Source organism: Sturnira hondurensis, unplaced genomic scaffold (genome assembly GCF_014824575.4).
Source record: "Sturnira hondurensis isolate 20B ecotype Veracruz unplaced genomic scaffold, ASM1482457v3 Scaffold0024400, whole genome shotgun sequence".
Lineage (NCBI taxonomy): Eukaryota > Metazoa > Chordata > Mammalia > Chiroptera > Phyllostomidae > Sturnira > Sturnira hondurensis.
The window spans coordinates 1,809,078-1,830,186 of record NW_028097031.1 but is presented as its reverse complement, the minus strand read 5'-3'; the positions used below and the strand labels follow the sequence as shown (position 1 = coordinate 1,830,186).

At 45.1% G+C, this 21,109-nt stretch overlaps 1 protein-coding gene across 1 annotated transcript in view; it reads left to right on the top strand.

The window, feature by feature from the left end:
- Positions 1 to 21,109, top strand: part of EMB (embigin) — a 52,627-nt gene that overhangs the window by 23,863 nt on the left and 7,655 nt on the right. Inside the window, exons 3-5 of the mRNA XM_037038543.1 lie at positions 10,213 to 10,399; positions 10,639 to 10,727; positions 19,992 to 20,119. Coding sequence (XP_036894438.1) covers positions 10,213 to 10,399; positions 10,639 to 10,727; positions 19,992 to 20,119 — 404 coding nt within the window. The remainder of the gene's footprint in view (positions 1 to 10,212; positions 10,400 to 10,638; positions 10,728 to 19,991; positions 20,120 to 21,109) is intronic.

Genomic DNA, 21,109 nt, shown 5'->3' with positions numbered 1-21,109 from the left:
GGCGCAGCGCAGCGCAGAAGTGAAACCAAATGCGACCTAGTCGCGGGAGCCTAGCTCCGATTCCCGAGAGCGTCCTCTCCTTGGGAATCCCTCGGGTGAAATACCGGCGACGTCTCGCCTATCACCTCGAGGCTCAAAAGGTCTAGACCACCGAAACCAAATGAGGATCCTCCCAGAAACCAAATGAGGATCCTCCCAACACTTACCGGGCCCGGCTGCCCTTTCAGTTCCCGGACGACGCTTCCCCTTCGGAAGCGAATCTCGCTGGGGCCTCCAAATGTTACATTTGAAGAGCGAGTAACCAAATGTCCAGGCACTTAGAGCATTTAGATGTTATTTATTGGCCAAACTCTTAACCTGCGCAGGGGCAAACTTCCCTATGTGACCGAGGTCACGTAGCTCCGGGGAGCCCAAAGTGGAAGTCGCGCCTGGCTTACAGACTAAAGGGTATTTATAGAATACTGCGAGCAAGCAAGCAATATACAGAAGCAGATGTGGCTGTTAGCGATTGGTGCCATTGAACAATAGCCTCCTTACTCATTGGTGGGACCCCTTGTTGGAATGCAGAATATATATTTTTCCTTTTTTTTTTCTTCTCCTACTGGCCTTCCACATTCTCCTTATCGGGCTTCATGCCTAACCCTCCTGGTACACTGACTACATTCTGGGGTGGGGGCCTAACTGTATCCTGTTGAGATTTCTACTTGCAGCTGGTCCCTCTTGCAGCTGGCTCTTACAATTTCCTCCGTGGGGTGGGCGTGCATGTGTGTCACCGTCCTTGGTCGCTGGAGAGTGCTAGGCCGTGCTGTTCGGGTGCCTTGGTAGTACTGGTGGAAACCCCGATGTATTGTTCTGAGAGTGCTTCTCCAGATCCTCCAACACTTGGTCTCGGAGATCTAGCCGTACCACATGGAAATAGCTTGTTTCTTTAACGTGTGCACACAGTAGAAGCCTTCCAGCTTGCTTGCATATTTTTATCTGCATGGACCCTGGTGTGTTTGAATTTTTCTCTATTGTAAACTATGCAGCAATGGACACTTTTACATCTCTCTCTCTCTTTCTGTCTTCCCCTCCATCTCTCTCTGTCTGTCTGTCTCTCTCTCTCTCTCTCTCTCTCTCTCGGCATGACTGTGTGCATTTCCTTGGATAAATTCCACCAAGTAGAATTGCTGAGTCAGAAATCATTGCATTTTTATTTTAATAGGTACTTGCAAATTGCTCTCCAAAATATTGTTACCCTTTACTCCCTCCCCCCGTGTGATATTAGAGCGTATATTTTTTCTACACCTTGACCAGCCTTTGATGTTATGAAACCTTTTTTGTCTTTGTAATCACAAGGATGATAATCTACATAATTGTTTGAATTTACATTTTGGAATTGGACATACTTGTATGTTTGTGTTTTGTTTATATTCTTCATCCATTTTCCTGCTGGGTTTATATATATTTAAATTGATGTAAATTAGACAGGTAGAATTTTTAAATACAAATCTGTACTTTCCATAGAAGTTGCAAATATTGTCTTCCATTTGCCCTTAAACTTTTCAATGTGGCCTTTATTGTAGGAAGAAGTTTACTACAGTAGGTTTCATTTCTAGTTTTTTTCCTATTGTATTCATAGATGTATTTTCAGAGGCGTTTTTCACCCTTCCATTTTTAGCCCATTTGAAATAGAGTTTTATGTATTGTGTGTGACAGCCATTATTATTATTATTATTTTTATACACATAGTTAATGTCTCAACACTCTTTGTTGCATAGTTCTTTTTCCTACAGCTTTGAAATACCACCCTAGTGATTTTCCAACTTCCCATATGCTGTTGTATCTCCATTGTTGCAGTGTTTTCCAGCTTGGATAGTGCTAGGCAAAGTCAGAAGAATATTTACCTGGTAACCTAGGGCACCTCTGTTGTGTGCCACACCCAAATGAAGGTCCATCAGGCCACACCCATGCCTAGTAGGTACATTGCACACTGATAATTTCTCTTCTCTTCCAACGCATTTTTCAACAAAAGATCTGCTGGTATCTCCAAAGTTGAATTCACAACCCACAAACAGTTTCTGACTTGCAGTCTGAAAAACTTTACCTATTTTGTTCTATTAATTTCTGGGTGTTTTCCAGCCATCTTAACATAAATGTTCATTTTTGCAACATTTGATATATTTTTTAAATCTTTGTTCTTGTTTCAAAAAATAGGTTTTCCTATTTCCTGGAATTTTACCTTTTCATGTAGATTTTTATTTTTGAACAAGCTGTGCAAAAAAATACTTTGGCCGGGGAATCGAACTGATTTTTTACACAATCTGTAGATTAATTTGGGAATAATTACTGGTTTTATGATATTGCATTATATTGCTGTGAGTGATTTAGATCTCATTTGAGATCTATTAGTTAATTTTTTCATTTTAAAATTTTTTGTTTTTAAATCTTTTTCCTTTTTAAAAATATTTTTTAAATTATATATACTTAAGATGTGCATGACTTAATTGCCATGCACCAATGGTGCATGACAATTTTATTATATATATAGTGAAATGATACTGTAGTCAAGCCAATTAACATATTTCCTCGTATAGTTATTTTTTGTGCATGACGTGTATACCCAAACTCAGCATATCTCCAACGTTGAGCACAATATTATTCAGTACGGTCTTCATTCCTGTACATTAGTGCTCTGGTTTTATTCATCCTAGGTAACTGCAACTTTGCAGCTTTGGACCGACATCTCCTTATTTCCCCTGCCCACCCTTCTGCTCTCTGCTTCTAGGAGTTTAGCTTTTTGTTTTAGATTCCACACGTGGGCAAGACCGTGCAGAAATTGTCTTTCTCTGTCTGGCTGTTTCACTTGGCACAATGCCTTTCAGATTCATCCATGCTGTTCTAAGAGGCAGGATTTCCTTCTTTGTCACGGCTGAGTAACACCCACTCAGTGTTTGCACGCCTTCTTTGTCCGTCCTTCTGTTGACGGGCGCTTGGTTGTGTTGAAAGCCTGGCTGCTGTGACTACGCAGTGGCAGCACGGCTGGGCAGTCTCTCGTAGAGATGCCGATTTCGTCCCCGTTAGCTCTGTACCCAGAAACGGGACTGCTGGATGACGTGGTGGTTCTACTGTTAATTTCTGAGGGATCTCTGCACTGTCTTCTGCAGGGCTGAACCGATGTGCGTTCCCACTAACAGTGTACGGGAGCCCCCTTCCCTCCAGTGCTCGCCAACACTTGTTATCTTGTGTGTTTTTGATAACAGCCATATCCCGAGGTGTGAAGTGATTTTTCCACTGTGGTTTTGATTTGCATGTGTCTGAGGATCAGTGATGTTGAGTACCTTTTCACGTATTTTTTGGCCACTTGAGTGATATCTATTCAGGTTCTTTGCCCATTTCTAAATTGAGTCAGTATTTTTTTATTGATAGTGAGTCTTATGTGTTGTAGTGCATTTGACCCTTTTTAATAAGGGTTCCTGATTTAAAGCATGTTTGGAAATACTGCCTTATGCTTTTAATTGGCTATTTCCATTTTTTCTCTTGCATAATAGATCAAAGTAGACTTTTTAAAAAATCCTCACTGGAGGACATTTTTTTCATTGCTTTTAAAGATAGAAGAAGGGAGAGAGGACGAAAGAGAGGCGCACTGATGTATAAAAGAAGCATTGATTGGTTGTCACCTTTATGTGCCAGGACTGGGCATTGAACCTGCAACCTAGGCTTGTGCCCTGACCAGGAATTGAACTCACAACCTTTTGGTTATGGGACCATGCTCCAGTCAACTGAGCCATAGCCAGGGCATCACAGAAGACTTATTTCTTAGTGAAATATTTCCTGAATGGATCCATTAAGGTCTAACTTGTCAATTTTTTTCTGATAGTTACAAATTGCTTGAAGGTCCATATACTTTAAAATTCTTAATTATAAAAATAAGAGCATTTAGACAGATATACATTCCTGTGTGATTTTAAAAATGGTCTTTTTAAAACATAGTTTGGAAACTGAGCACATGGGTCCAGTCTTGGCAAGGCAGAGGTCAGGGGCGCCTTTGTAACACGCTACACAAGCAGAAATACCTGGTTGCAGTCCCGCAGCTATGCCTAAGTTGAAACATAGTGCACTGCGTTCAGTGGACGTGTTAGTGTGTCGCCTGACCACAAAACTATCTGACAGTTAGAGATAAAATCTCTGTGCCTATTTTCATGCTTGTGGTTTCCTGCAGGAAAGCAAGCGGAGAGGCGTAGGGCACCCGAGAGCACAGGGAACAGGGGGACCACGACCCAGTGGGGAGAGGCTGCTCAGCAACCTTCGTGGGTCGTGGCAGGTGTGAACGGTCGGGATGTAGCGATCACACCTCTCCTCTGCTGTCGCACTGCTTTGTGTGACAAGTCGTGTTGTCTTCTTTCTATGAGTACTTTGTTTCCCTCGAAAAACCTCAGCTCAGAAGTTTGAAGGGAGTGAAGTTAGTGCTGCGGTCATGCGAACTTCCTGTCTCTGAGAGTGGGTAATCTGCCTCTGGTTGTTAGAGTCGGGACTCAGCCTCCCCGAGATCTGAGATTCACCTTTGTCATTGTCAGCACGTGATCTAGAGCAAGAACGTCACCTCTCTGTCCCAGCTTCCACGCCTATGAAGCAGGACCAACAGAAATGGTCCTATAGAAGTGCCCCGAAAAGAAAATGGTAGAACCAATATGTAACTTTTAGCAACACGTGTTGTGGCTTCTGTTCCATTCTGCAATGAGTTCAATGGTGAGAAGAAGTGGATGATTATATAGCAATCAATATATTACTAAGACTTTTCTTGTGAAAGTTCATCTAGTCCCTTTTGGAGTCTCATGAAATATGTATTGTCCCATTTTACAAATGAGAACACTGAGGTGTGCGATATAAAGACATTTTGTTTTGCCCCGTGAATAACATTGAGTGAAGAACCCCAGACATTGGGCTGCTGCCTTGTACGGAGGAGGCGATGATTCTTATTCCAACTTCCTGCTATTTAGGAGGCTCCTGGGAGCCATATCACCTAAGTAGCGTGGTGGCCTGGCATTACCTTCTGGGGTGTATGTGTCTCTGTAATCTGTCCTGCTAGGAGTGACAATGCTGCCATGCCTCCTTGACAGTCCTTCCGCAAGAAAATGGTTTGTCTCCAGCTCTGTGAGGTGCCAGAGAGTTAGAAAGAACAGAAGAGTCGAAAGAGCATTTTCTGGGTGCTCCAGCCTCCACGGCCTCCTGCAGGTCCACAGCCTGCCGTGAGGCCTGGCTCTCCCCATCTCAGCACGGGGGCCCCGCCTTGGGCTGAGCAGGGGCCAGCAGTAACGAGTGGCATTCGGCTCAGACCTGGGAAAAGGCTCCGAGAAGTCTCTGAAGACCTTGATCCTGAAGCAGTGTCTGAGCAGGGTTCTCCAGGATGTGGCGTGTTCCCTGGGAATCATCCACCACGCGTCCCGGCCATTCCGACCTCCTGAGCTCCCCTCCTTCTCTTTATGTTGAGATCTCCTTTTCCACACCAGCAAGGCAGTAAGCCAAAGCCGTTCAACCTTCCAAGGAACTGGGCAGTTTGTTATTAGTGCCAAGGACCTGAGGCGCTGGCAATGACGACCCAGTGCCAGCAGCAGAGATGGTCCAAATGCGGACCGCTCTGTCCGGGAGGCTCCATGCAGTGTGTCTGTCCTCCTGTGGTGGGCTTGTTCCACTCGTAATGGTGTCCTTGGGGTTCTTCCATGTTTTCGCATGTCGCCCCGTGTCCCTGTTGTTGAAGACTGAGTGTTCTTCAGCTGTGTGTCTGTCCATCACATTTGTGGGCCATTCATTCATCAGTGGTCATTGGACTGTTTCCACATCTATTGTGATAGGAGGGACCTAAGATAGTCCAACTCATAGAAGCAAAAAGAATAGAATGGTGATTGAGGGGGCTGAGGCGAGGGGTGGGGGTGGGGATGGGGTGGGTGGTATTTGTCCAAGGCACTAAGTTCCAGCTTTGCAAGATGAATGAGTTCTAGCGATCTGTACAGTGTGCTTCTTGATAACGAAACTGCATTGTACACCTGAAAAACTGTTAAGACAGAACTCATGTTGTGTTCTTAATCTCACAAAATAGCAAAAGAAATGTCAATTCCAGGACAGAAATAAAAGGAGCAAGTTCAAAAACTCCACACACACACACACACACACACACACACGTGCGCAGGCAAAACCCATGACAACAAAGATAATTTTTTTTTTTGCAAAAGAAAGGTATCTAATGAGGGCAGTTAAATAATCTGAGTTTTGCTTTCGAAGCCCAACTTTGAAATTACAGAAAATGCGTGGAGGAAGAGAAACTGCAGCCAAGACAAGTGAGAAGGTTGTCGGCTGGTCCTGCTGGTCCTGGTCCTGGTCCTGGTCCTGAAAATCATGACGCTGTAAGGATGGAAAAAGTTCTCCTTCCTCCTCTCAGGGTCCCTGGCTGGGTCTGAAAATTGCACCAACAAAGGAAGAGTAACAGAAACAGCACAACAGAAGAAAAGCGCGCACATTTATTTAATCTGCGTTCCACAGGACAAGGGAGCCTTCAGAGGGGAATGATGCCCTGAGGAAGCAGACCCAGTGTCTGACGCTGGTGTAGTGGAGCCTGGGCCGGCTGGAGGAGCAGACGGGGAGGAGAGCAGCGTAACAGGCTGGGGGGCCTCGGCAGGGCCTGGGTGTGAGGATTCTCCTTTGTGCCCCTGTCTTCGGGGATAAGGATGCTCCCTCCTTTCCTCCAGGCCTGGGGAGGGCACCTCTCACCTGAGAGCTTTAAGACCTGTTGCAGGGGAGAAGGGGGGATTGGTGTGGGGGGTTAGAGAGTTCTTTCTGCTTCTGCTGTTTCCTCAAACTCTTCGGCTTGGAATATCCAATATACCAAGGTGCCATTATTTGGGAGTTGGTGTGGCAGAATCCCAACGACGGCATAGTAAGCAGGGTGAGAAATGACTGGGCAAACTGCTTTGACGTTTCAGAGGTAGAATCAGTGGCCTTCTACCCTATGTGATTCGGCATCATGGGTCAGGGGACGAGAAGGCCAAGGCTTCTCCCCTGGCTATGGCGAGTTTGAAGAACCTGCAGCACATCTCGGGTTAGTTGCTTAGTGCACACCTAGTGCTATGGGCCTGTGGGGTCAGGAAGTGTGAAGGGAGCCAAGAACTTGGCACTAAAGGACATGAGAGAGAAGCACTCACTCTAGCCTGGGAATGTAAAGTCAAAACCCAAAGAGGCTGGAGAGCAAAGTCCCAATGGACATCAGCATTCACTGGTACAAGGAGGAGTTGGTGTGGCCAGCAGAATGTGAGACTGTGAGCTAGAAGCAAAGCTGGGGGAGCTTCCAGGAGTAAGTAGTTTCTGGCAATGCCTCATGTTTTGGCAATGGCAAATAAAACATTGGCCCTGAAAGGAGGTTGTCAGGTTAAACAATCAGGCCATTTTTAACCTCAGAGAAAGCTCTTTCTGTGATGCTGTCCGGCACCAGAGTGTGCTCTGCTGAAACAGGAATGCCGGGGGCAGAGGGTTCCTCCACGAAACTAACAAAGTACATTTCTCTGCCACCGAGAGGGGGCCGCCTTTTTAAGGGCATTCCAGAGCTAACGGTGACGTGAAGAACACTTACAGAAAAAAAGCTCGAGACCAGATAGAGTCAATCTTGAAACCTTTTTTCCTGTTACTCGTACCCAGGATAACTTCTGACACATGGTAGATGCTCAGAAAATGTGCTGAAATGAGTAATTTGTTTCAGTTTACTGACTCAGTGTTTTCCCTATACAATTGACTCTGGGTAAAGTCTTACTCTACCTAACACATTTCTTTTTTCCCCTTTCTTTTTGAGTATAAAATTCAGTTCAGCGATTCTGGAATTACGGAAGCAGTTATTTCCAGCATGTGCTCACAAAGCAATTCACACTAGCTGTTCTTAACTGTTGGCCACCTTCGCACCTAGTCGTTGCCGAAGGAAGCATTTCTGTAAAGTTTTAAATTCAGTTGAAAGTGATTTCATGTTCATTCATTTAAGTTCTATTTTTTTCCTTTGTGCATTTTGGTTCTGCATTCTGCTTTTCATGACACCCCATGATGGAGCGCCAAGTTGAGAAGTGTGTTTGTCCTGTGTTTTCTCTCCGGCAAGCAACCCCCCCTTCCCCTGGGGAGTATTGGCCATCACTGCTCTGATTTCTTTTTTCCTTTACATTTTATTGATTTATTTCTAGAGAGGGGGAAAGGAGGGAGAAAGAAAGGGAGAGAAACAGCAACGGGTCGCTGCTTCTCTCAAGCCCCCTACTGGGGGCCTGGCCCACAACCTGAGCATGTGCCCTAGACTGGGAATCGAACCTGTGACCCTTTGGTTCTCAGGCCACGACTCTATCCACTGAGACACATCAGCCAGGGCTGCTCTGATTTCTGTGTAGTCACTGCCTTGCTTTTTAAAAAAGATTTTTATTTATTTATGTGTAGACAGAGGGGAAGGGAGAGAAAAAGAGAGGGAGAGAAACATCAATGTGTGGTTGCCTCTTGTGCTCCCCACACCGGGGAACCTGGCCCGCAACCCAGGCACGTGCCCTGACTGGGAATCGAACCAGCAACCCTCTGCTTCACAGTCTGGTGCTCAATCCACTGAGCCACATCTGCCAGGGCCACTGCCTTACTTTTTAAAATTGACCCAGGTGTGCATTCCTAAATGTGATGGTTTAGTTTTACTTCTTTTGACACGGCGTGTTTTTAAAGTACCCTAATCATTTTTAGGCTTCTCCCTTCCCCTCTCTAATGTATCTGTTGAAACAAACCAGGTGATTTATCNATTTCTATGTAGTCACTGCCTTGCTTTTTAAAAAAGATTTTTATTTATTTATGTGTAGACAGAGGGGAAGGGAGAGAAAAAGAGAGGGAGAGAAACATCCATGTGTGGTTGCCTCTTGTGCTCCCCACACCGGGGAACCTGGCCCGCAACCCAGGCACGTGCCCTGACTGGGAATCGAACCAGCAACCCTCTGCTTCACAGTCTGGTGCTCAATCCACTGAGCCACATCTGCCAGGGCCACTGCCTTACTTTTTAAAATTGACCCAGGTGTGCATTCCTAAATGTGATGGTTTAGTTTTACTTCTTTTGACACGCCGTGTTTTTAAAGTACCCTAATCATTTTTAGGCTTCTCCCTTCCCCTCTCTAATGTATCTATTGAAACAAACCAGGTGATTTATCTAAGACGTCTTCGCACAACCTGGTTTTTGTTGGTCACTTTCATGAAGTGCAGTTTAATGGGTTTCCCATCCCCTGTATTTCCTATAAACCAGTGATAGGATCTAGAGACGAAGTCAGTTTCGGGGCCTCCCTGCCTTTGTATTCCCAGATCCCTGCCCAGGTGGTGGGTGTTCTGGTTGAGAGGTGATTGATGGTAACAGCAGATGCGAAATGCCCAGATCCATGACTCATTCACTCGGGGTTGCAACATCATTGCATTACGTTTCTTCACTGGCTTGCTGGAACTCTACGGAGACGTTCCTTCTATATCATTTGGCTGCCACGAGTCCATTTAGGCAGAGCAGTGTACTTGTTTGATTTTTTTTTTAATTTACCACTGTTCAAAATAAATAAACTGGTTGGTCCTATGTCACCTGTATCTCCATCTCTGTATCTCCATCTATATACTTACCTGTAGATAAATCCCCTCCAGGCTTTGTACTGGTATTTCAAATTCAATGACAAGTCAGGTGAACATTTAAATTCTTCTGTCTGGGATATGGATCTTTACCCGATTCCTCCAGGTTCTTAAGGAGTGAGTCTGGGAAGGACAGAATCAGTCCGTCACACAAACGCACGTTATATACAAAACGTTCTTGTAGTAACCACAGAGGACTCCCCAGTGGTTTGGGTTGTTTCCACTGCACCCTGCTTCTGCCAGGGCACAGGGCACAGCTCCGCACAGTTTTCTCCTCCGTGGATCCTGTCAGCTAGAGATTTGAAGGAGGCGAGCATCGCAGCCTGAGGCCTTTGCAATTCTGTCCATGTTTTTACCAAACTTTTCTTTAGCGGTGCCTACGCAAGAGGCAAAGGAATGATGAAGGAAATGAAATCTGCATTGATGAAGATTACTTCTTGGAAGAAATGTCACATTAAGAAACTGTCTCAGGAGAGACACCTGTTGATGACTTAAACCGTGTTATATATCGGACTTCCCTCAAATATAGCTTTTACAATGTCGTCTTTGTTGTTGTTTTCTTCCTGTGGCTAATAGAACATTCCAGTGTGGCAGTAGAGAAAAACATCACTTTACAAAATCCGTCAAATATAGAACTCGCATGCCAGTTCACAGCATCTGGGGATCCGAACTCAGTGAACGTGTCTTGGAAAAAGGACGATGAGCCCTTGGAGAACGGTTATTTCATCAAAGCAACGGACAGATTTGTGTACACGCAATACTGGTGAGTAGGCCAAGCTGGGTCCTGGGCGCTCGCCTGACATCCCTCGTTGAGTCCTGAATGCTCCTGTCGGCTGGCGTGCTCGCCTTTGCGGTCACTTGAATGTCATGCTAATGTTCAAAGTGGCGTATTTACAGAATTTTTTTCTATTCTAGCCATTTGATTTATCGCTATGTCTTTTCATTTTCATTAGGAAGTGTTTTGAAAACTAAGCCTGTATTAATAACTTGAATTATCTTTAGGTTCACCATCATGAATAGCAAACAATTGGGAAATTATTCTTGTATCTTTCAAGAGGAAAAGAAAAAAAGGGGCACATTTAATTTCAAAGGTCAGTACTAATATTTTGTAAAGTTATAACCAGTGTTCTAAGAATTCTAAACCCCCCAGTTCTTAAATCCTTATTACAATGCTAGACATAATGCAGCTGAAAGACATTCATAATATGCTTCCCATTGAATTGTAAGTGGCAGCCTTTAAAATGGGGCTTCTTCTTGTCTGCCCAGGGGTCAGACTTGTATTTCCCAGTCCACTGCCACTCGGCTTCCGGCCCTCATTCGAGCACAGGTTTTAGTTAGAAGGACCAGGCTGTCATGTTATTTGTAAGTCATAGCAGTCCTTCCTTCCCTCCGTCCATCCTTCCTTCCTTCCTTCCTTCCTTCCTTCCTTCCTTCCCTCCTTCCCTCCCTGCTCCCTCCCTCCCTCCCTCTAAACTCAGAGCTTTTATAATGGCCCTCCAGGTGTCCAAGTTACTGCAGTCCTAGGCTGTGAGAACATGTGTCACATGTGGAAATTCAGGGAAACTATAAAACTTTAAAATAATACAGAGACGCAAAGGGTTCCCTACTTTTGATGCCACCGAGGTAAGGACACCCCAGAATGTGATGCCCGGCTCTCCCTTGTGGAAAAGGACAAATCAAAATGATTTACTCCTTCCATCATTAAAATGAAACTGTAAAGATCTCAGACACATTCAAAAGACTAGTTATTCAAGGTCGGCAATTATCTTCATGCAAACCTCCATGCCGTGACAAATTAGTAGACACAGTGTCCATGTTGGTGTTTCAGAAATGCAGGCTGTTGCCATATTGGCTAATTTGGACCTTTCTACACATGAACTTCCCAGCAAACAGGAGAAATCATTGTCTGGCTAGCTGCTGGGACAACACAGGGACACTGTCCAGGAGGCCCCCTCTACAGCAGGATGGCCTGCTCCGTCATTGCTGTGATGTGAGGTGGCGTGATCCTGTACCCCTCTCTGCGTCCCTCTCCCCTCACAGGTGTACCTCCTTCTTAAGGTTTTGTAACTGTGCCATTTTGGTAAATACAGTAAATCCTGGCGTTTATGGAACTTGGTCTCGGCAGAGGCAGAAAACTGTTATCTTTTGATTATTTTGATCATGTACATTCTCTCTCAACCTTCTTTCCTTCATTTGCCTAATTTAACTTAGGGAAGGATAAATGATATACAGTTCCTTCTTTTATTCATTCTTTTTCTTCGCTTTTTTATTTTACTTTTCCTTCTGTCTTTTCCCCAGCCTCCTTCCTTCCCTTCCCAAAGAGTTCAAAGGATATCGAACACATGTACTCATGTGTGCACACACACAATCATAGTAAACATTTTATTGAGTCTCCATTAAATATGTAAAAAAGACCTCACGGTCTTATAGTAATACTCAACAAATCTGGAGGCTTAATGTGATTCCAGGAAATTCAGCTTTAAAAACAGTTTTATTGCTCACTTCTAAAAGGCTTCGTTTTCTACACATGTGCACTAGTTACGCCTCTTCAGAGGTTAAATATTGACAACATTACGTGTTTCTCAGTAGCTTTCTTGTACTAAATTACCCGAGCTGTTATTTGGAAGTGATCATTCTTACTTCTAATGGGAAGGTGAACAGGAACATTTCACTTCTCAATATACCAGTAGACTCGATGCCAATAGTCTTTTTTTAAAAGATGTAATGTGATATGTAACCAAGATTTATTTATTTTTTAACATTTTTAAAGATTTTTGTTTATTTATCTTTAGAGGGGAAGGGAAGGAGAGAGGGAGAGAAATATCAATGTGTGGTTGCCTCTTTGTGTTCCCTGCTGGGAACTGGCCTGCAACCCAGGCATCTGCCCTGACTGGGAATCGAACCGCCGTTGTTTAGTTCGTACGCCTGCGCTCAATCCACTGAGCTACACCAGCCGGAGGTTATTTCATGTCTTTCAGAGATAAAGGCTGCAGCACCAACGTAAAGCCTACGTGGGAAGTCAAGTGCTTTAGGAATAAAAGAGGCACCGAATATTCTTTTAAAAATAGTTTTCTTGAAGCAGTTCAGTTCAGTATATAGGTTTAATGCCCACTGAACATTAATATACCTTGTAAGTATGGACTAGATCTATCATGATGATATTTATAAAACTAATAAGTCGAGCCCTTCTAGATCTTTTGGTAAAACAGTAATTCTCTGTAATTTATCTAAATTTATACTGTTTTGAAAACTAATTTCTTTTGATTCCAATTTAGAGACGTTTGAGCATCTGCAGAACAACTCATGTTGCAGTTAATTTCATTAGGTCTGTAAGGCTCAGAGAGCGATGGATATTTTTATCAGTGTCCCATTATGCTTTCTCCACATGGGCTGCGTAGGTTTTAAGAGGATTATCTTTCCTTAGCCAGCACTGCAGCTCTGTGTGGAGAAGAAGCCTGCGTTACAGACTCTATTTTCAATTGAGCCCCCCCAAAATTTCTGCTGTTGAATTCATGAGTCATCTGTAGAGCATGCTCTCCAAACAATTTATCAGCAGCGCTCCCGTCTCTGCCTTTCTGGGCACCGGGTGATTTATTGCTACAAGATCGTAAAAGGGCCTCCACATCCCTGATTAGTCCGGCGCAGAAAGCCCTGCTGCCTGTGTGTGTTTGCCTGCTGACGCCCGTGAGGGGTGGCAGCCGATGTCGGTGATTGCCTTCCACCCCGGGCGGGTGAGTGATGGTGTACAGGGTTTCTCTGTAGTGGCTCAGATGTTCTGAGGTGGTTGCTGCACTATTCATCAATGTTAAAATCTCTTAGCAGAAAGATGCAGTTTGGTTGGTAAAGGACCAATGACAGGACATGGAACGCTGGGATGTCATGGGGAGGTTTTGATGGTGCCACGTGCTATGACACGTGTCTCGGCCCCGCCACCATCTTCATTGGGAAGCGTCCCAGAGGCCAGGCGTGGCACCACACTGGCAGTGCGGCAGTGTGGCATGACAGAGTGGCTGGAACCCCAGCTGCAAACCTGGGGTTGAAGGTAGCTGTCTGTGACCATATGGAAGATTCTTTTTCTTAATTTGAAAGTACATAAATTAAGCCCCGAATGACCAGGTTGGTTTTTTTCTGGTTTGTGAGCACACAGATAGAAATTGCCAACGTTGTAACTCCGTACCTAGGGCTTTATCTTTCACTGGGGGGGATCCTAGACCCCATGTTCCTGGCAATCAGCCTAAATCAGCAAAATTGCCATCTTTGAGAATGGATGCTTCTAATCACATATGTCCTGGTTTACCCCAAGTTCCGAGAGGTCAGCAGGACACGTTAGAATGCAGCATTACTGTCCTTCGGCTCATGAATACTTCCAAATACAAGCAGCAGCCCACAGCACCTACACCTGTGCCCGGGGGACGATTCAAACCAGCGACCCCCCCTGGAGCACAGAGCATTTTATCATGGAGACCCACGCTGCCGGCATCAGCACAGAAGGCAGAGCCGAGCGGTGGCTAGTGTCGTCAGGACCATCAATTCCGGGACAGCGGGGAAACCACAGAGGAGATGAACGAAGGCAGGAGGTCTGTGTGTGCCTCTCTGGCAGCACTGCCGTCTGCAGTCTGTGTCCCGATCCGAACGTTTCGTGGAAATGGCTTCATGGCGCTGCAATGCACCCCTCCCCCGAACCTCGCAAAATACCCACGATTTTCTTGAAAAGTCCCTTNATGGGACTATTCAAACCACCAACCCCCGCCCCCCCCCCCCTCACCCCGGAGCACAGAGCATTTTATCATGGAGACCCACGCTGCCGGCATCAGCCACAGAAGGCAGAGCCGAGCGGTGGCTAGTGTCGTCAGGACCATCAATTCCGGGACAGCGGGGAAACCACAGAGGAGATGAAGGAAGGCAGAAGGTCTGTGTGTGCCTCTCTGGCAGCACTGCCGTCTGCAGTCTGTGTCCCGATCCGAACGTTTCGTGGAGACGGCTTCATGGCGCTGCAATGCACCCCTCCCCCGAACCTCGCAAAATACCCACGATTTTCTTGAAAAGTCCCTTCCAGCAGCAGGTACGCTTCCCACGCCGCTGCTGCTTAGATGTTTATTGATAAAGTGTATCTTCTACTGTGATTTCCCTAAAACATCACTTTCCTTCCACGTTGGGTTCTTAGTTCGTGAGTCCATGTCGACATTTTGATCATATTCCAACACATATTTTCCTGCTGAATCATGACGTATAGTCTCTCCAGAAAAAAGCATGCTGAGATGGAGAAGTAGGATCGCTATCTGGGAGACCAGCATGTGGGGGACGCAGGAACTGCGCCCTTGACTCATGCCAGCACCGCCGGTTTCAGTCTGCCTTCAGGGCAACGTTCGCTCCGAGGCGGCCTTGCCCGGCTCTGGAAGTGGCTGCATCACAGTTGCATTATTAAAAGCGCAGCTGCATTATTAACAGCACAGCTCCCCCCTGTCTGTGGTCTGGAAGGAGCCTGGGCTTCAGAGAAGATTCCCTACTTGAGCTCTCTGCTTAATCTGCAAGTCTTCAGTTGGGGCCTCTTCTGGGTTGAACTTTTTTTGTTGTTGTTGTTGTTAAAGATTTTATTTATTTACTTTGAGAGAGGGGAAGGCAGGGAGGAAGAGAGAAACATCAATGTGCGGTTGCCTCTTGCACACCCCTTACTAGGGGCCTGGTCTGTAACCCAGGCATAGGCCCTGACTGGGAATCGAACCGGTGACCCTTTGGTTCACAGGCCGGCACTGAATCCGCTGATCACACCAGTCAGGACTGGGTTGATCTTTTCAAGTGGGGCTTTATGTTGGCTGTACTCATGTGTTTCTCATACTTCATTTAATAACAAAGCTACCCCAGGCGTTGGGTATATTGGAGTGAAGTGTGACCAGGAAGTGGTACTGAGCTAACAGATGAATAGTGTTTTGTCCAAAAACCCAAGAATAACTTTGTTCTCCCTTGGTCCAATCATCTCCTCACAATAAAGTCAAACATAGAAATATACACAAAACAAGACACCAAAGCGAAATAAAATATGATGGTGATGATTACCCAGCCTTGGCCACACACTTTGCTGAAATCCTTGAAGGCCTGACCTCATGGACCACTGTTTTTTTCTCAGTGAGACCCTCACTGACAGCAAGACCCTCACTGACCTCACACCGAAGCACAGGCACCTGTTCCTCCCGGTGAAGCCCGAGCTCAGTTTGGTGGTTACCAGTCCACGTCTGGATACACCCTCGTGAACCAGGACACGTGCTGGTCACGGGGATCCTAACTCCCTGCCCTCAGAAACAGTGCCCCGCCGGAGCCCTGAAACGTGACCCATCCGGCCCGGCATAGCCCTCTCTGGACTGGGGACCTGGAGGGCTGGATGGGAGGAGGGGATTTACATTGAGGTCACCAGGCACCTCAGTCCACAGACCGCTGTCCTGCCCTCGGCCGCCACCTGTCCCGTGTCTGGGGGAGGAAACTGGCTCCACCGTAAGAAAAACAAAACACTACAGTGGTCTGTGGGTCAGCCTGATGTAGGCCGTTACCGTTCCAACACTTGACCTCATTGTCTTGTTTCTCCAAAGCATACGCTGTACTTATTATATTAGCATCAGGACGCCAACCAACTCTCGTGGACCCTAGAGTTGCTTCCAGTTTTCTCATGTGGGTTGTTTTCCTCAGCAAGCGTGCGCTCTGGGTCTGCAAAGGAGCCCTGAAGGCGCAGCCGCAGGCTGAGCCAACTGAACCAAACTGATGGAAGCAGCTTGGCCTAACAGGGCAGAGCGCTGGGGTGAGAGTGTTCTGCACAGGGTCGGCCTATCAGTAATCAGTGGTGTAGCTGGACCCGCCCTTGTGGTTCTGACTGTGACTGCAAGATGCCTGCCCTGCCTCAGGAAACTGCAAAAGTGCAGGTTGGGTATTTACGAGACCCAGAAGGGACACAGCCCAGCCGGGGCCACAGAGGTTGTGGAGAGGGAGGCTGAGTAAGCACAGGGCTGGGGTTCTGCTTTTATCGGGGCCATGGTGGGGCCCAGGGTTTCATGGGCTCACTCCTATTGGTGAATTTAAACAAAAGGAGTGGAAATTTAAAGCGTAGGAAGAGAAACTAAACAAGTGGTCCACATGCTCATTATTGAAATCAACTGAGACCTTTAAAACAAAGGAGCCCCCGTGGGTTTTGGTGGCTGTGAGCGATCCCTGCAGGTGACTCTCGTTTCCTTGAGACCACCATCTCTGAAGCCGGTGCCTTGGCCGTCGAAGGCACTTGCATTGTGAATGGGAAAATGGATGTCGGGACTTCCTCTGTGGAGAGACACTGCACTCCTCTGTTTAAACAGGCGTGTGGGCAGCAATTCCTCCCTTATTTAAAATGACAGCTTACGGTCGTTTCGAAGTGCTGTTTGCCATATTCGGCCTGTTCTTGGTAAGAGCAGTATGTAGTGAATGGGACAGTTCATTCTTATTCTTACATTTTACTATGTGAAGTTATTCCAAGGACTTTTCCTGTTCCATACACTACCTAGACCCAAAACCAAAATTTTCTTTTTAAGATTTTAACCAAGCTCATTCCATTTCTTGTATGGTAAGGAGCAGTAATTAGGCACCCTGATTTAAAATGTTCTAATTTATACTTCGGTTGTAATCTTTAAAAAAACAAAATCTGCTTCAACCGCCTTAGCCAAGCACTTGAAAGTGCGCCCCACGCGCGGAACGGGCCCTGTCACTTCATGGAGAAGTCGTCTGCTGCACGTTTGCTGCCACCGTGGGCTGCTCAAAGCTCTTCTTTCTTCGTTCTTCTGGGCCTGGTCTCCTGTCAATTCATCTCCTGTTTTCATCACTTTTCCATTCGAACCTCCATTTTCAAAGGGGCGGGGTGGTCCATGAGGGACTCAACTTGGAGCCTTTTCCTCCTTTTGGGCTGCGCCCACACATTCTGGTGGTTCTCAGGTGAATTCAGAAGAATTCCTTTTTGTCCTGGGTCTTACTTCTTCTCTGCCCCATGTGGCCAGCCGGCACGGTCATCCTGCGTGTGACGACGACGCGCCCCGTTAAGCTGGCTGGTGAGCAGAACAGCCGCGGGCATCACAAACCGCCCGGTTCAGAAAAGCGGTAGTACGTGATCACGACGGAAGTTTGAACGTCGTGGTGTTTTCTCTGCACCGGGCACTTCGTGGCGTCTGTTCCCGGGGGGAGTCCTGTACAGCAGGGGTGTCAAGTTCATCTTCACGGGGGCCTCTTCAGCCTCGTGGTCACCTCCAAGGGCCGAGGGTCATTTTGGGGCTGTGTAGGTGTAACTACCCTTTAACAGTTAAGGGAGGCCTTGGTGCTGCCGCCGGATGAAACAAGGTGGAAGCCGGATTCGGGTGTTTGCCGCCTGTGCTGCACAGCAACACTGTGGGGCACGTTGGGGTCACTGCGTTTGTCCTCAGTGCGGGTGACGCTGAAGCTGCAGTTGTCACCCAGGTCTTCTGTGCACCCAAACTTTATCTTTGTCACGCCACTGGCACGTGGCACTGTCTCTTTCACACACCCATGACCTGACCTTTGGGACGGACACACAGTGACCACTTGTCCCTTAGTGTCCCTCAGCTCAGTGGTGACCAGTCGGGCTTGTGGGACTCCTCTCCCGAGGAGTGTGTAGAAGATCTGACCAGCGTCTTTCAGCTAGGATGGCATCGGTCGGGCTAGTCACATGCACTTGTGTCCCTCTTCCCTCTGGGACACCCCAGTGCCACCTCACTAGCCCTTCATAAACTAGGAGTCAGGTCAATATACATTCTGATTGTCAAGTCGCATCTTGGGTTATGTAGAATCATGGGCCATTCGGTTTCATCACAACACGTTTCCTTGGCTATGAGAAGTGGAGAACCAACGCTTACCAGTGGCTCTGTCGTCTTTCTCAGGGTCACTGAAGCATTCATGCTTTCGTGGGTGACAGTCCCTCCTGTCACTGGCCTCTCCTTATTATCCGCAGTGCCCCCGTCGGTAGTCCACAGGTTGGTGGGCTCAACGGAGGAGAGGTGATGGTGTAATTACCTTATATTTATTTAGGCTGAATTTAAACGGTACAGAAAAAAGAATACTCCCCACACGCATCAGTGCAACAGTGACCACCGCAGGACAGAGCCCATAAAGAAGCCTTGTTCTACAACTCTGCTTTTACGCCTTCTCCCGTGTGTGGACAAGTCAGAATTTCTTTTGTAGTTATTAGCAATTATTTTTCCCTTCTTCATCTGGACAGTTCATACATCCAGCAGGGACCTAATGATCTTTGGGTAGGAAAGAGCCAAGAGAACTTGGAAAATGCTTTTAATATAGAAACTTAATTTTAGTCATTCAAATTGATCTGTCTGTTCCCCACCCTCACCCTCTCCAAAATAAAATCTAAAAATAGGATAACAAGTAAATACCAAAGAATACCTACAAAGTTTGTGAACATAGTATTAAAATTTAGACAGTTTTCTTACATTCTCTCTCTGTTGGCAAACCAAACAACAACAAAAAGGAAAAACAAGACACGAAACCAAAACTCTGCTTAAATTAGTAAAAGAAAAAGAAAAAGTATCAACAACAATAATCTTAGTTGACAAATCTACATACCCTTTGAAGTGACTTTGAAGTGACCCTCAGAAGGAAGTGGTTTTGCCATGGAAACAACTAGTTGGCTTTTTATTACTTTATTTATGTTTTAATTTATTGGCCAAATTATTTGGTCCTTAATACTTAATTTTTCTAAAGCTAGCTGCCATTTTTATTGTTTCTAATGGCATCTACTTCAAACTTAAGAACTTTATTACAGTGAATAATAATATATATATTTATAAAACCACACAAAAGGGTTTTTTAGTCTCTTTCCTGCCCTATTCTCTTGCTCTTAATTTTCCCATGTTCCTTTTCAGGTTCCTGCTTTAACCCTTTGATGGCTTTTGATAAATCTGTATCAGCTAAAGAATCTATATCCTGACAATTGTATCTCCTCGATCAAATGCCATCTAGGAATACAACTTTGAAAAAAATTGCTCTAAAGTAGCAGAATAGGTAGGAGGAAATAGGCCTGAAATGTAAAATTTCTTATCCAACCATGTAACAATGTATTATAGTACTTGTCATTGTTATTAGGCTTGATACTAGAAGATCTTTCTTTCATTCTGCATTACGAACAATTACATTTAGCTATCTAGTACATTACTGTTTCTATTATACATCCTGACTATTATAACTAGTTTCATTCTATATACAACTAAAGCTACATAATAAAGTCATATTAATGAGAAAACAAAAGAAAGTAACTTCAACTGGAATACATCCTCCTTACTCAAACTCTCTCAGTAATATGCATTTCTCTAAATTTCTCTTAGTCCCTGAAATTCATGGCAAAAACAAACCATTGATCACTTACGTGGGGGACTCCACTGTCTTGATGTGTAAATGCCAAGATTGTTGTCCTTTAAATTGGACCTGGTACAGTAGTAATGGGAGTGTGCAGGTAAGATCATATTTCTTTGATTCGAAGAAAAAATTTTACTTCATAAATAATATGATTATAGCAGCCTCAGAATTCCTAGGACTATTTATAGGTCTGTTATCTTTTTCGTCAGTGTGTATTCATACAGAGAGAACAGTGGTAAATGCAGCTGTCATTGATGTTTTTAGCTTAGGGCATTATACATCTGAAAATGTAATGTTTCATTAGCTGGTACTTTGCTTGTTAGATTTAGCAATGTATTTAAATTTCTTGAAAGGAAGTTGAAAGGAAAAAATAAGTTATTTTTCACTGATGACCTTAGAAATAATCCAACAAAAACAGATTCTTTTTCTTTTATTGTTTCAGGAGCGTAACTAGAAAAAAAAAGTCCATTTTCTTTTCCTGCTTCTGTCTCTGGAGAACAGAATGAAACCTTGGTAATTGAATTTAAGTCTTAGGTTATTTTATTAACCCTCTTTGACCTTTTTTGACCTCGCAGAGACTTAAGGAAAGCCAAATACTTAATATTCTTACTAAGGAATTAATGGCTATTCAGAGAGCTGATATGAAGAAAAGCAGGAGTATTCAAGAAATCACTTCTGGCTCTCTTTCCTCCTCCGAAATAGCCTCAAATAGCACGGTCATTTAAGAAATTGCCCTTCAGGGGACACCCATCTACTGCCCTGCTGCTAAGGATCATGGAAATTAAACTCTGTGAAGGCCAGCTGTAATTTTAGAAGGAACAGGATGAGACAGTGTAGGTTTCACCATGAAATATTAACTTCCTTCTGAGACAAAATTCGTACTGTTGAAGGATGAGAGAGAAAGGACTTAAAAGGCAGAGTGGCTGATTCTGTACTGTTGGTTTTTCAAAGAAACAGTTCCAAGTCATTTAGGAGTACACTTACACCGCTAATATGTCTGCGTATCTTGGTGATGATTGGGAAAGGCAATCACTTTTTGTGTATAATTACTTTTTAAAATGTAAATGTTTAAAAATACTGTGGTTTG